The sequence below is a fragment of the Streptopelia decaocto genome (genome assembly GCF_964273445.1).
Source record: "Streptopelia decaocto genome assembly, chromosome: 1".
Classification (NCBI taxonomy): Eukaryota; Metazoa; Chordata; class Aves; order Columbiformes; family Columbidae; genus Streptopelia; species Streptopelia decaocto.
The window spans coordinates 8,096,835-8,111,326 of record NC_138663.1 but is presented as its reverse complement, the minus strand read 5'-3'; the positions used below and the strand labels follow the sequence as shown (position 1 = coordinate 8,111,326).

At 43.3% G+C, this 14,492-nt stretch overlaps 1 protein-coding gene across 5 annotated transcripts in view; it reads left to right on the top strand.

Moving 5' to 3' along the window:
• Positions 1-14,492, top strand: part of FRMD4A (FERM domain containing 4A) — a gene marked incomplete at its 3' end in the record, with an annotated part of 393,830 nt that overhangs the window by 326,258 nt on the left and 53,080 nt on the right. For all 5 annotated transcript variants that reach the window (XM_082064558.1, XM_082064557.1, XM_082064561.1 and 2 more), the window contains exons 9-11: positions 6,808-6,873; positions 7,077-7,134; positions 8,952-9,038. In XM_082064558.1, coding sequence (XP_081920684.1) covers positions 6,808-6,873; positions 7,077-7,134; positions 8,952-9,038 — 211 coding nt within the window. The remainder of the gene's footprint in view (positions 1-6,807; positions 6,874-7,076; positions 7,135-8,951; positions 9,039-14,492) is intronic.

Here is a 14,492-nt window from a genome sequence, read left to right as displayed (position 1 = left end):
CATTAAAAAGCAGTGCATTTCCAGCCAGGTCAGTGGCCTGGTTTGACTGACAGACTGGTAGCTCAAGCTAAAAACCACCATGCAAGGAGTGGTGGGAACAAGTAGGGAGGGCAAATTGACCTTTCAGCAGCAACGTGGACTGAGATCTTATTAAGTGCCCACATAGTCCTTGCCCCAGTTGTCTGTGATACTGCCCAGGGAAGTGGCTGAGTCACCATTCCTGGAGGTGTTTAAAAGATACATAGATGAGGTTCTTAGGTGGTGTAGAGGTGGACGACAGTGTTAGTTTAACAGTTGGACTTGATGATCCTAAAGGTCTCTTCCAACCAAAATGATTCTGTGATTCTATGATTCTGTGCTATCTGTATGCAGAAAAACAGCAACAACCCAGGCTGCTTGTCAGGCCCCGTCTGCCTATCAGGATCTGTTTGCTCCCACTGCAGGCAAGTGTTAGCCAACATGCATTCAAGGGTGGTAAAACACTGGCCCAGGTTGGCCAGAGAGCTGGTAGATGCCCCATTCCAGGAGACATCCCAGGCCAGGCTGGACAGGGCTCTGAGCAACCTGATCTGGGTGAAGATGTCCCTGCTCATGGCAGGGGTGGCATTGGGTGAGCTTTGAAGGTCCTTTCCAACCCAAACTATTCTATGATTCTATGACTGCATACCTGTGCTAAGGACTTCTGCTAGGAAGTCCCAGTGAGGTCTGGGACTGCCCCTGTCCATAAGACACTGTCCTGGGGTTTGGGCTCTGTTCAGTCACCTGAAGCAAGAAGAGCCATGAAAAAAACGTCACGCACAGAATGCGAGTATTTACAGTTGCACACAAGGTACAGCACTTCTTGCAGCTGTACTTAATTTTGTGGGAGTTCTCATGTGACTGAGAACAGGTCGCAGGTTGGGAAGCTGGTTGTTTCCAGTGGGGTAATAAAACCAGTGGCTGCAGTCCTGTGACTCCCTTGTGATTCCACTTCAGTAACCAGGTCTCAGAGACCACTAATACATCAGTAACTCATTATTTTTTAATGGTGGCTTTATCATAAACACCCTCTGAAACACTGAATGCTCTAAAGAAGAGACTGCCAGTGAATCAGATGAAAAGCTCCTGAAGTATAGATCAAACTTCAGTGGCCTAAGATGGCAGATTTTTAAAAACTGTGTCTTTTGACACCTCTGCATCTCATGCAGATTACACACTGGATACAAATTCCATCCTGTTCTTTTCTGGGTGCAGTCAGTTTATGCTGCCGTTGTTCAGCATTAGCAAAAAGCAGTAACAAGTGAATTTCCAACTCTGGAAAGAAATATTTAAAACATTAAGGGTGGGATGGGTAATTGCTTCAGTTAGTGTAAAACAAACAACAGAATCTGGTGCTATATTTGTATCAGCTGAGATGGACTAAGTGGTGATAAAACAGCTAGCACAGCTGGTTCTATAAAGGGGCATTACTAACAGGTTCTTTAAAGCGAGCCTTCATGTCATTTATCCAGCCATCTTCTCTGTTTAGCTTGAAAGATCTTTGGGGAAGACTCTCTCTGACTGTGCATTTGTACAGTGCCTGGCACAATGGGCCTTGGTTGCAAATGACAGCTAATGTCAGACAAATCACGGCCTCAAGTTATGCCAGGGGAGGTTCAGATTGGATATTGGGAAAAATTTCTTCAGAGAAAGGGTTGTCAGGCATTGGAACAGGCTGCCCAGGGAATCGGTGGAGTCACCGTCCTTGGAGGGGTTTAAAAGATATATAGGGGTTCAAAAGACACAGAGGTGAGGTGCTTGGGGACATGGTTCAGTGGGGGACTCGGCGGTATTGGGTTAACGGTTGGACTCAATGGTCTTAAAGATCTTTCCAACAGAAATGATTCTGCAATTCTGTGAATCCTGGATTTTTGGCTGCAGCAAGGGCTGAATCAGCACAGTTTGGTGACTCGGGCTCCACCTTCATGGAGTCTCCCGATTGCGCACCCTTGCTGCAGGCCTTTCCTTTCACTGTAACTTCTTGGAGGATTGTAAACTTCACAACAAAGTTGAAGTAATTTTTATATCATCCAGTTGCTGTTCCCAGCTCTCTACAGATTCAGAAGAATCAGTTGCACATCTTGTTCTCAAGCATCTCTTAGCATCGCTGATTACTAGTGAAGCAAGAAGGGGATTTTTGGTGGTTTGTTTTGTGGGGTTTCTTCTCTCTTAAATAAAAGCTAAGCTGATCTTCCCACACAGTCGAGGAGCTGGGGCCCTGAGTTTTAATATTCTTGCCCATGCATGGAAACAACCTACAGAATTTATTATTTTAGACCTAAAACTAATCACAGAGGCTGGAGAGAAGTTTTAGAAAATGTGTTAATTCACAGTGCTCCTTTCTAGCCACTGTCTTTGCATTTTATCTCAATTCAGATCCTCCCTAACAAGGCAGCCCAGTACTAGGTTGTCAGTAAGAAGGCAAGGAGGAGATGCAACAGCACAAATGTGGGTGCTAGAGTGGGTTTTTCAACAGACCAGGGGGGAGATAGACTTCTCCAAGGTTCCAAAAGACTTTGAATGCAGGCTTGTTTTTAGCAATCTAAAGCATCAGCGTTGCCAGAAAATTCACCTTTTGAAAATATAAACTGAAAATCACTATTTAGTTTCTGTAATACAACACAGACCTGAGGCTCTGATCCTGCTCTTGGTCCCTTTGACCCAAGAGATGCTCTGCTGGCTTCAGTGGGACAGTGTATGACTGCAAATAAAGACAGTAGTTCTAACATATAATCAAAATGGACAAATCAGGTTAGAAACAGAACAGTAAGGAACAGCAATGAGTGGACAGCTATTTAAAACAGCTCAGTGCAATAGGAAGAGAGGGGGAAACAATTACCTTTGAAAATCTGGATCTGATGATGAAAAACTCTGGCCCTGCATTTGCTTACAAGCTGTCTGCCGTCCAGTTCTATAAGCTGCTGGGACAGGAGGGATTTCTTCGTAGTTCTAAAGATCTTTATCAGAGTTGTCTGCTGCAGGATATCACCCACGTATTAATTTTTGCAGCTTTGGGGGGAATGTTTTATGAGCTGGCAAACAGACGGTAGCACTTCAGCAGCCTCTGTGTCTCCACAATCGTTAAGCATCCTCTGTCAGGGCTGTGTTATGAATGAGTTTCTGTGTCACTGACAGAGCAACGAGCCAGGGCAGGGGGAGAGGAGGCGTCAGCTGGCGGTCCAAGCCGTGTCACAGCTTCTCCCAGCTGTCAATAGCAGCACAGCAGCCACTCAGAGGTGAACAGCTGAAATTATAGGGGGGAATGGTTATAAGCTCTGCTAATGCTCCTTCTGACCCACAAATTATTTTCTTGTTTTCCCTGGCACATGCTGGGCTTATTTCTCAGTCCCAGAGCTGGAGGCAACAAGCGACCTCTGTGCTGGATGATCCTTCTGGCGCAGGGAATGAAAAGGAAGTTCAAAGAACTGTTAGAAGATGACTGTCACACAGCTGGGGTGGGATTCATCTGACCACAAACATTTCTTCAGTGTAGACCTCTCCATCTGAGCTAGGTGCCCTCACCTCCTTTTGCTGTCAGGATGAATTGTGCACTGGACTGTTTCTTTCCCCAAAGTGTGAGTTGCTCAGTGTTGTAGAAAGGTGAAAAGCAGCAAATCCCACTCTTAAATATTCATGGCTCAATTGATAGTTCAGGCTTGCTTTTTATTGCCCAAAATTAGAAACAAGAATGATTCTTATCTGCCCTTTACATTTTCAGACTTCAAAATATTATACAGTAGAAAGGAAGATCATCAGTATCCTAATGAGGCAATGGAGGTACAGAGAGTGTTGCCTGCATTTGTTCAGAGAACTGGGTAGAGCCTGGACTACCCCACATCTTTTAATATGGGTTGAGAACATAACTTTATTCATCCCACTGCTCAGGAAGGCTGCCTGACATCTAGTCTGTCTTTTTGAAGGAAATGGGCCATCGATTGGCTTCCCGACCAAAGGGGTATGATCTGGAAACATATCCATTATTTTGTAATAATCATTCGTGAGAAAGCAGAGCGCATCTGGAATCACATTAGGTAATCATCCTGTAGGTACATCTATCCTCCCCTTGAATGGCATCAACATGAGAGCTTGATCTGTACAATAAACTGCACAGAGTGGAAACTAAAGCTAAGAGCGTTAGCTGAGAAGTCACTCCTGGTTTGTTCCTGTCTGAGACAGAGAGGAATTGCATCCACATGTAATCGTGGGTTTAAGAGGCAATTTCAAAGGGCTGCAAACCCTCTCTGTCTATCTTTTTTATTAAGAATGATGGGGTTTGGAGATCTTCCAGTACTGAACACTCATGTAATTCAGTTATTGCTCCAAAACTAATCCTGTTTATGAGAATCATGGCAGGAGACCCAGGCTCTGCCTTCATGTGCACGCCCATAACATCTGTGGTACTTGCTTGGATCAGTGGGCTGAGTATGGTTTCATAGCTGTTGAATTTATAGCTTACAGATCATTTCCCAAGCATTAAAATTATTCTGAGGGATTTGATGGGAGAGCTGGACCATTCCTTTACCCATGTAATTTGTCACTGACTCAATCAGCACCTTGTGCCAACTGTGGCATGCTGGTGGGACATCACCTTGCCCCATAAAGATCCCTTTTTATTTTTGCAAGTGACTTTTGAGCGAAATCACTTAGTGAACAAGTGAGGAAAGCAGTTGCTCTCAGACAAATGACAAGCCTGTGGGGGAACAGCTGGCCCTGCTGCCAGTCTGTCCACACTGGTGGTTCTGGTTCTCTCCTTTCCTCCCTGTGTTACCAGGGATGGATGCAGAGCCCTCAGCTCCCCTGTGCCAACCCTCACAGCCCATCCATGCACAGCACGGCTTGTTTGTTGTGTCACAGTGCAGTTTGTCCTCCTTGTGATGTCACAGAACAGAACGTCTGTGCGATGTCACAGCAGGCTCTATGTGGCCTCTACCTGTGACATCACTGAGGGCATTATGAAGGCTGTACCCAGCAGAGGAACTTTTTTCTAAAAGAGATTCTGGCTTCATGCAGATCTCTCTGGCACAAGGGTGTGTATGGTGAAGGCAGAAATGAGAAGATGTGGTTGTGTTGGCAGGGCTAATGAAACCCTTTGAAGTTTTCCACAGAAGTCCCCATGGGCATCTCTGAGCAGTTGTGGTGAGGTCATCTACCAGACAATCCCACACTCCTGTGCTCCTTCACACTGTCTAGCAATAAAAATAGCTTCATTTCTGCCTGGGGAAGGATTACCACATGGTGGACACCCATGTGGCTGCCTTAAAGGCCCCGTTAGGGGCTCAAGCTGGGCCTAGGAACTGCAGGGAGGAAGGAATGACAGTCCATATTGGCCTAAGCCATATGCAGCATGATGGCATTAGATGGACACTTGGTGCTACTGGAAGCTTATCCAGTGCCAGGTGGGGACAGCATAAAGGTGGCATAAAGGTAGTTTAAGTTTCCTTCCTCTTGGACTGGCCAGGTCTGTATAGTATCTCGAGGGGACTCAACAGGTTCCTTATCCTTGGTGTTGCAACATAAAAAGCAAGAGATTTGGTTTAATCCTGAGGACTTGAGTGTTCTGTCCTGCCAATGTAACAGAGCTGGTCCTGTGGGCATTACATTGCTGGTAGTTAGAGTAGAACCCAAGTCAGACCAGTCTGAAAGTGCCAGGCTTGGAGACTGTGATGACTTGTGTGGCTGTAGATTGACAGGAATGCTGTTGAAATCAAAGGAGAATGCTGTGGACCTTTGAAAGGAGATAATTTGCTTATACTTTGCTATGGTGCAACCTTGCTAGCGCAGCTGATTGTGTGCATCGAATAGGTCTGGTTCTGTGTGCTCCTGCTACCTTATTCACTGTAGAAGAAGGAATAACATTCTTTAAAAGTGAACTTACAGATGTCTCTCAGTCTGTCCTTTGGGTCAAGGTGATCTGCTCTTGGATGCTACCTCTCTACTGTGTATAGGTGAATGTCTCAACATGCATTTATGAAACACGCTCAAAAGTGTTCTCTGATGCAGAGGCCCATTGGTGTGGAACAGCATCCATCTATACCACGAAAATGTCTCCAAAGCAGCGCTGGGAATGGGGCCGGCCCACGCCAACTCCCAGCACATAGCCTGGGGGAACACAAGTCAGTATAACCCAAACGTATGCAAAGGCACACCAGTACTTTAACAGCAAAACCCGAGTGACTTAGAAACATTCCCTGCCACTGTTTAACATGCTGTTACAGACCTTGCCTCTGTGTACACTAGGAATTTAACTCCTTACTGATAGCAGTTTCTCTAGAGCACTTCCACTAGTGCTCCTGTACATGGTTTTGTGCAGTTGCATTGAGGAGCAATCCATGAGGCCTAGGGCTGTTACTGGCCACCAATTTCTGAAAGCTTTGCTAGTTTTCAGAGAACTTGATGGGCTTGGAGAGAAGTTGCACCAGCAAGGGCAAAGCAGAGCTTGAGCAGCTGCAACACACATCTGTTTGCCACACAGTGTAATATCATGGGCACCATTTACACGTAAGGAAAGTAATGCAGAAAGGGAAAAGTCTGTACATGTAGATACCATGTCTGTGAGTAAAAAAGGTTCTTCCAGAAAACCAGCTCCTGGAAAACCATTTTTATTTTCAGTCTTTGAGTCCCCCTTATTCACCCCGGGCTGCATCAAATCCCCTCATCTAACACTTTGCTTGGCATCTTTTGATTTGCTCTGTCGGTAGCTGTGTTAACAGAAGTATCTCTTCACCTTTCAGCAAGATTATTAGTCATGATACTGTCATTATATAAAACATCTCATTTCTTCTTTTCCAGTGAGGATCGAGTCATTGAACATTACAAGAAACTAAATGGTCAGACAAGAGGTCAAGCAATTGTGAAGTAAGTGATTTCGTGTGACCTTTGTTTTATCAGGAAATATTTATGCTGGACTGTAAATACAATATGTAACTATGTCTCCCATCTCATCTAATGCTTTATTTTTAAGTATTTCTGTACTTAACTAGTTATTTATTTAAGCATTTTTTCCCAGATCATACTCTTACCTTCTCACACATGTTATTCTCTTATGTGTTGTTTTGCAGTTACATGAGTATTGTAGAATCTCTCCCAACATACGGAGTGCATTATTACGCAGTAAAGGTACGTGCTACAAAAAGGGTCATCTATTGAATGAAACTGTTGTTGGAGAAGGAGAGAGAGAGAGGTACAAATAATCATCTTGCTTTCACAACACAATACACTATACACAATGCACTACTACTAAAATCTCGTTTCACTTCCTGTAGTAGAATAAACTTATTTCAACTGTGTAGTGAATGTTTGGTAAATAATATAGGTCCAAAGAGGAAAATCCTGTTCTTGGAGATAAAACTCTTGGAGTCCTATTGTGCCGGAGAGGTTCATCCCACGAGCAGCAGCAGGCTCTGATGATGCCGGTGAACCAGCACCAAAGGGACAAGCCAGACACATCGCTGGCAGACTAAATGCTTCACTCCTTTTTGTAGTTCTAGGAGGTCAGATTTTTCCCAGACAGCAAATCCATGAGCAACTGACTCGGGCCAGCCATGACCTGCAGACTGCAGCTCCCTTCGCTTGAGATGCAGGATACAGTACAATTTTTTAATGCCAAAAATCATTGTCCCATACTCTAGAGATAACATATCCCCCTCTGCAAACAACTCTCTGCTTCTAACTATGTGGATTTCATTCACGTATTCATGAAATCCCTTATTTCTTTTGTCTAATGACTTATCATCAAATCTTCCAGTCTCACATGATTATTATTATTATTATATTATTACTTCCCTTTCTGACCAGCTGTGTAGGGTTGTTATTTTTTTTTAAGTAGAGAAATCAATAAACATATGAAGAAAACTAGATCCACACTCCCCAGAGCATATTCCCTCGTTTATCACCCCTGAAGTTTTGATGTGTTTCATCATTATCTCTCTGCACAGATCATATGGTTTCCGTACATCTGTAATGTCTTGCACACAAGGGGTACCATAAAAACACAAATATCTGGCAGCACCTGTCTCAGGGAGATGCAGTTTTAGTCTATTCCTGCTAATGTGCATGGCATTTTGCAAAAGGCATTAGCTTAATCTTTTGCCAGAGGACAGGACCCCTCCAGCACCCTTGGATACCAGATCTCTTGGACCACTCTCAACCAAAAAGATATGGTGGATTGGGATGGATGTTCAAGCCTGTAAACACTTGAGAGCTATTCCAGTGAACTCCCCTTGATCAATAAGTGAGCAGCTATGAGGCAGCAAACACTGCACATAATAGGTTTGGCTTCTGCCTGAGGTGGGGGTTTTGGCTTTGCTGTGTTTTACTCTGCCATTCTCTATCACATTAATGGAACAGATGTAATTTCATTGAGGACTCCAGTTCAGTAAATTGCAAAGAGGCTGGTATCAGATATCAGCCATTACTCCATAAGGCCATTTTATTGCACACTCAGACACAAAGCAGTTGGGTCTGAGCCTGTCAGACCTTATCACTGGGTAGTTCTCAGATCCCATTACTGCTGCATTTTCAAGATTAATGCTAAAATCCCTCCACATAATTCAAGTCAGCTGGGTGATTCACTTTCCTTCCTCTCCAGTCTCTGAGTCTTCAGGCTGAATGTTTTGCAGGGAAGAGAAAGAGGATGCACCCCTGCACAATGGACCCATGTCAAACCTCCCCACCTCCCCTGGCTGCCTTTTGAGTAACTTGATCACAGGTGATGCATTTTAAATGCTTTTATATATCATAGCTAAAAGTGAAACAGATCTCTCCTAAACACAATGTGGCTTTGTGACTCGACATTCAGCAGGGGTAAATTTAACAGCATCCTTGACATTCAAAGATATTGCTTAGCAACAAATCTTTACCTTAAACAGCAACCTAGGGAATCTCCAGCATTTCCCCATCCCATTCAATGTAACTCCTTCTCTTTTTTCTTCCAGGATAAGCAGGGAATTCCTTGGTGGTTGGGACTTAGCTACAAGGGGATTTTTCAATATGACTACCACGACAAAGTGAAACCAAGAAAGGTAAGTGTTTACTTTTCTATCAAGGTCTGGGCTTGCCACACATGTTACAACTTGATTTGGGGGTGTGACGGATGCCAAATGCTGGCATTGATCCACGCGATTTTGAAGGATGTTGTTTCTCCTAAACTCATCTGAATGTCTGCAAAGAAGTAATGGAAAAAATAGCTCTTAACTTATTAAATGTTGTGGTACAGGGGGAAAATGTCACTTAATGTTGCAAACTTAGGCTTCGTTTTTTGCATCGTTCTTAAGATATAAATGGGAACTGAAGGACTGATTATCTCAGGTGCTGGAGACCTTACATCCCCACTGACTGTGGCAGGATTGAGGGTGCTCAGCCAACACTTGTTAGTGTATTGTCAAGCCATAAATGATCCGAGAGGGCAGAAGGGAAAGGAAAGCTTCTTCCATTTGCTACAAAGAGAAAAACTTCCCAGGTGCAGCATTATATTTGATAAGCAACAATTTTACTAACTGAAGAATTAATGTCAAGCTAACAAGAAGACTTTCATCACATGCCTAAAGAAAAGGCATATAAAAAGCTTGTGTCCATTATCTGGTTTGCTTAGGAACTTTACTTTGAAAAAGTTTACAAATCAGGGCATGGCCTGCATAGATCTGATCACAAAACTAGAGCGTGGACAGTGATTAGCCTTTCTAGTCTCATTATTACTATTTTTAGTGAGGCTTTCAGTGCATCTGGAAATCGGGATTTGTTTCAGTCTTTCCAAAGTGCCTTTGAGAAATCCAGCTAAGGAATATCCTGTTCATTTGGGAGGAGGAATGTTCTGATCCCCTGAGCTCATCCTACTAGGTGGACCCACGTGTTCTGATTTTCCTACCTAAGATGCCATCTAATACCAGAAAAAGCTCATCTCTGAGCACATGCCCTGCAGGTGGGCACGCACAGTCTGTTAGCAACATTATTTGTTGTACTCCAGACCTGTGGAGACATCAGGAGGTGACGTTTCAGGCTGCCTTGCAGGCTGCAGAACTGGATGATTTGGAGCAACTAGGCAGCTCTTCTATGGATACAAATGCTTCCATGCTGAGTTAACGTACTGCAGTTCTCTTTGCATTTTCTCTTTCTTACTATGTTTCTGTGCCAAGATCCCCCTTTCCTTTCTTTCACCTCCTCTGATCACACTCAAGTTGGATACTGCCTGGTGCTCACAGACAGCATCTTCTATTAAAATAAACTAGAATCAAGGTTTTGGTAGAAAACAGAACTGCTAAGGAGGCAGTAGGAGATAATAGGTGCGTTGATTAGACTTTTTTATTCACTGAAGGCTATTAATGTGGCTTTTTATTCGTTGAAGAAAAGGATGAAGGGAGTATGGGGGATCTTCACAGAGCATGTATGCTTTAAAAGACATATCTATTTGTGATCAATCATTACCTGCAGGGCAAGCCATACTCATGATGGTTTAAAACATGCCTAGGCTAGAGGTTTGCACCCACATACCTCCATTGGTGCCAACCCCCCAGGGAAAACATGTCCTTAAAACATGCCTCCAAAAGTCAGTCTTAGCAATAGAAACATTTCTGTGGAGGAAAACAGTGTCCTGGTGTGACAAGTACTCAGCTGTTCACAGGTTGTAGCAACTTTTATCAACCATGATGGGATGAGAGTGTTGGTGGGCAGCATCAAAAGAAAAAAAGAGGTCAGGTGCTCTGCATGAATGGAGACAGATGTTTCCCCTAGAAGAGTCAAGCCTCCTTTCTGAGCTTCTCTAATTTCTCTTCTCCTTAGCCACTCAGGGTGATCTGTAGCATTCATTTTAGAGCTTGATAATATCTTGGCCAGCCTCTGTGTCCCTATTAACATACCTCTAGCTCTCACATTGCTTGTAGAATCAGAGACTGTAGGCATATCCTACTCTTTTTCTGAAAGTGTAACCCTAAAAAATATGGTGGCAGTTTTCTCTTTATAGAGAATTCTTTTTTTTTTCTCTCTCAGGAAATTATGTATAAAATCCAAGAGACCCAAAACAATGATGCCGCCTTATGTATAAACCACTGAGGACTTCTGTGGCTTAGCAGAAGTGGCCATAAATCTGGGAGGGAAGGTTGGGTGGGCAGGGAGAGCAGGAATTTCGGGGCTAGAATTTGTTCAGTGCCATAATCCAGAGACCACAGCAGTGAAAAGACAGCCTAGATGAGCATTTCTCTGTTACATGATGCTTGCAAACCCCATCTGTTGGCAGGACTATTCCAAAATGCACAACCTAAATCAGGGACAGGACTTGGATAGAGTGGCTGAGGTTTCAGTATTTCACCATCATGTGCTTTTACCCTCTGTAGAGCAAGTAAAAAGTCTTCTTACCCTACACAGGTGGTAAAACCCCTCTGGCGAGAGCAGCCCAACTCAGCAAGGAGCAATGTTTAATCCCCTGCTAATTAGATTATAAAATTGCACTTTATAACCCTGGTATCAGGGAGCTTACCGTAGTCTGATTCATTTCACTATACCAGCATGGGCTGGTTCAAGTCTTTGCTGTACAAAAGGGAGGGGTGAACCTTACTGAACTTTCCGCAAGGTAAATTTAGGGAGGGAGGGGGAAAAAGATTATGTCTTTTCTGATCTTTATGATTTTGTTCCTGCACATTGCCAATGCCAGAAACAAAGTGAAAAATTACAATGGAAAATAAACTCCCTGGAAGAAACACAAGCAGAAAATTGTAGCAAGAAACCAGCTCAAACCAAGACATTTATATTAAATGCATACAAAAACCTTGCTTGTCTTATAAGGGGGATTATAATGTTTTGCTATTGTGTCATACTAGATAGATTTCCATGCTTATTGTGTTTGCAAGTAAAACTGTAACCCACACTAAGCAGCTGAGCCTATCTCAGGCGATCCCATTAGCCGTCGGTCAGACCACATTTTTATTAAATTGCTGGAGTAAATCAGCCATGTGTCTAGAAAACTAACTGGGTTTGTCAGCAAGTTGGATGAGTCCAGAGAGGAGAATTGAGGCTGACGCAAGGCCAGAACCTGATCTTGCTTGTGCTATTCTCTCTCAAGCATAAGTCCTGCAGGATTAATGGGGATGCAGCTGAGATGGATGTCTGGCACCTAGTCCAAGGTGGTTCAGGTAGGAATGTGGGGCTATTAAACTGGAATGCAGCTTGCGCTGAGCTGCAGAACCCTAATGTGACTCTGTGCTTCTATTTTTATGTTCCCTCCTGCCTGTGCTTGAATTCTGTGGAAGCCCTGAAGCTACCCAAAGTCATCACTTCGAGGCTTATCTTTCTCCCTTCTGGTTTTCTCCTGTATTTTCACAGGCTAGCTCACAGATTCAGCAAACCCTGCCAAAGGATTCTTCTTGAATGTTGCCTATTTGAACCCAGATTTGGTCCAGATCAGTTATGATCTGACAGGTGTTCATTCTTAGGTATTAAATAAATGCAAAAGTTTTGGTATACTTCACAAAATCCATCTCTGCAGCTGAACAAGAAGAAGGGAGTATCAAGTGTGAGTGTTGTTCCATAACCATATGCTGAGGCATTCTGGAAGTTCAGTAGTGGCTTGCAGAACCAGTGTAATTTTTTGTAGCAGCAGCTCACAGCATCCAGGATGGGCAGAATTCATCTCCCTCTATGTTAATTAAGACTTAGCTTCTACAAACTCTTCCCTGTCAAGAGAAAAGGCACTTCAAGGCTCAGTGTGCCCTGAAAAAACACATCAAATAGGAGTCGCTGTCCTGATGGGCTCTACCCACCTTGGGTCAGCACCATCCAATACTCACAATAAATCAAAGCAAATTCTTTGGAGCCAGGTCTGCAGATGGGATGGGCCAGCACCAGTCTCCCACAAACCGCTGAGCCTGTAGTGACCAAAACCGTGGTTTTCAGAGAAGGGTCATTAGGGTTTTCTTTTCGTTTGCATACTGCAGAGCAATTAAAAAGAAAGAGCAAGGCACTGCAGCCCCTCTGTGTGACTCTATCGTCTGTGAGTGGTGTTGTTTTGGTGAGATATTACCACTGATTCAAGAGCCCAAAGGCATCTTTCAGTGCACACAGCTTAACAGTTAGTAAACAATTAATGCCAAGCTGAAGAGTGAATGATTAACAAAGTCAGTCAAAGCACTTCCATATGGCAAATAAACAGAGAATTTGTTTAACTTATCACCAAAAGTAAAATGACGTTAGGGGAGTCTGGTAGTGTTTGGTTCCTTTGCAAGAAATACCACTATGTAGTGTTATCCCCTTTTCTTCCACAGAAGGTTAGTAGCAATGAAACTTAAGGTAAGCCTTTTTTCTCAGACTCATAAACATTATTAGTGTTTGCATTCTCTGGCTGACTGAAGAGAACCCAAGGGGAATAAAAACATTTGGAAATAAGATAAAATGTAAGGCAGCCCAAAATTCAGCTGTGAATGTAACTTGACAAAGATTTTCCCTGTGACAGCCAAACATCAGTTTCTGCCATTTCTTCCCAGCATTATCCTTTCTCTGAGACGAAATGAAGCATGATAGGAAAATACTCCATTCCTTGCCATAAGGTCTCCGCAACACTCTATGGATTCTCATTACAGAAGAATTTAATTTGTGGTATTGTTGTGAATCCAAAGCAACCGTAACAGATTGACTTCCCATTTAAACATTAAAAAAAAAGAGAGCTGAGTTGGACCCATCCTATCAAGCAATACAAAGCGCAAGTAAAATCAGTAGTTTTAAGCATCTGATCAGAGAGAAAACCCCTGCTTGTCGAAAGCACAAGCAAAGTAATGAGCACATTAATTGTGTCCAGAAAGTGAAAGATTGCTGTGAGATGTCACTTGGCCTTTTCCAAACAGCAAGAGATAGAGTGAACTTTCCCAATTCCAGAGGCAAAATTAGGTATTTACACAGGAGGAGCAATAACCTAATTAAAAGCTGCTTTACTGCAGAACAAATAGAGATCCTCTCTGCTTTAGGGCGTAATGAAGCTTTGTCAAGTCAGTAACTGCATTGATGGAGTGGTTAACCTTGTGATTCCTGCGGTGAAGGAATGACAGATCAGTAACTTAAAAAACATAAAGTAGGGACTGATGTGAAATATATAGAAACTCATGAACAATGGGGAGGAGGAAGCTGACAAATTGGTCTCTATCCTGACAGATCACAGGACATCAGGACAGTCAAAAAGGCAAAAGAAACATGAAATTCAGCTCAGTTACAGCAAGTCAATCCACTTGCACAACTCCTTGCTGCACGAGATCAAGAGTTTAGAAGGGTTTAAGATGGGACTAAAAGTGTGTATGGGTGACCCCTCCACCCAGAGTTATAACATTGAATTGGTTGTTTCCAAACAGGACTTTGGGAGGGGTTATAAACCCTCATGTTCAAGAAGGGTGTTTGATTTGGCAGCAGGTTGGTTTCTGTTGTCAGAGGGCACGTTCAGAGAGAGCTGGACTTTGTCTAGAGCATCCAGAATCAAGTGGGGTCAGAGACAATGTATTGGACTT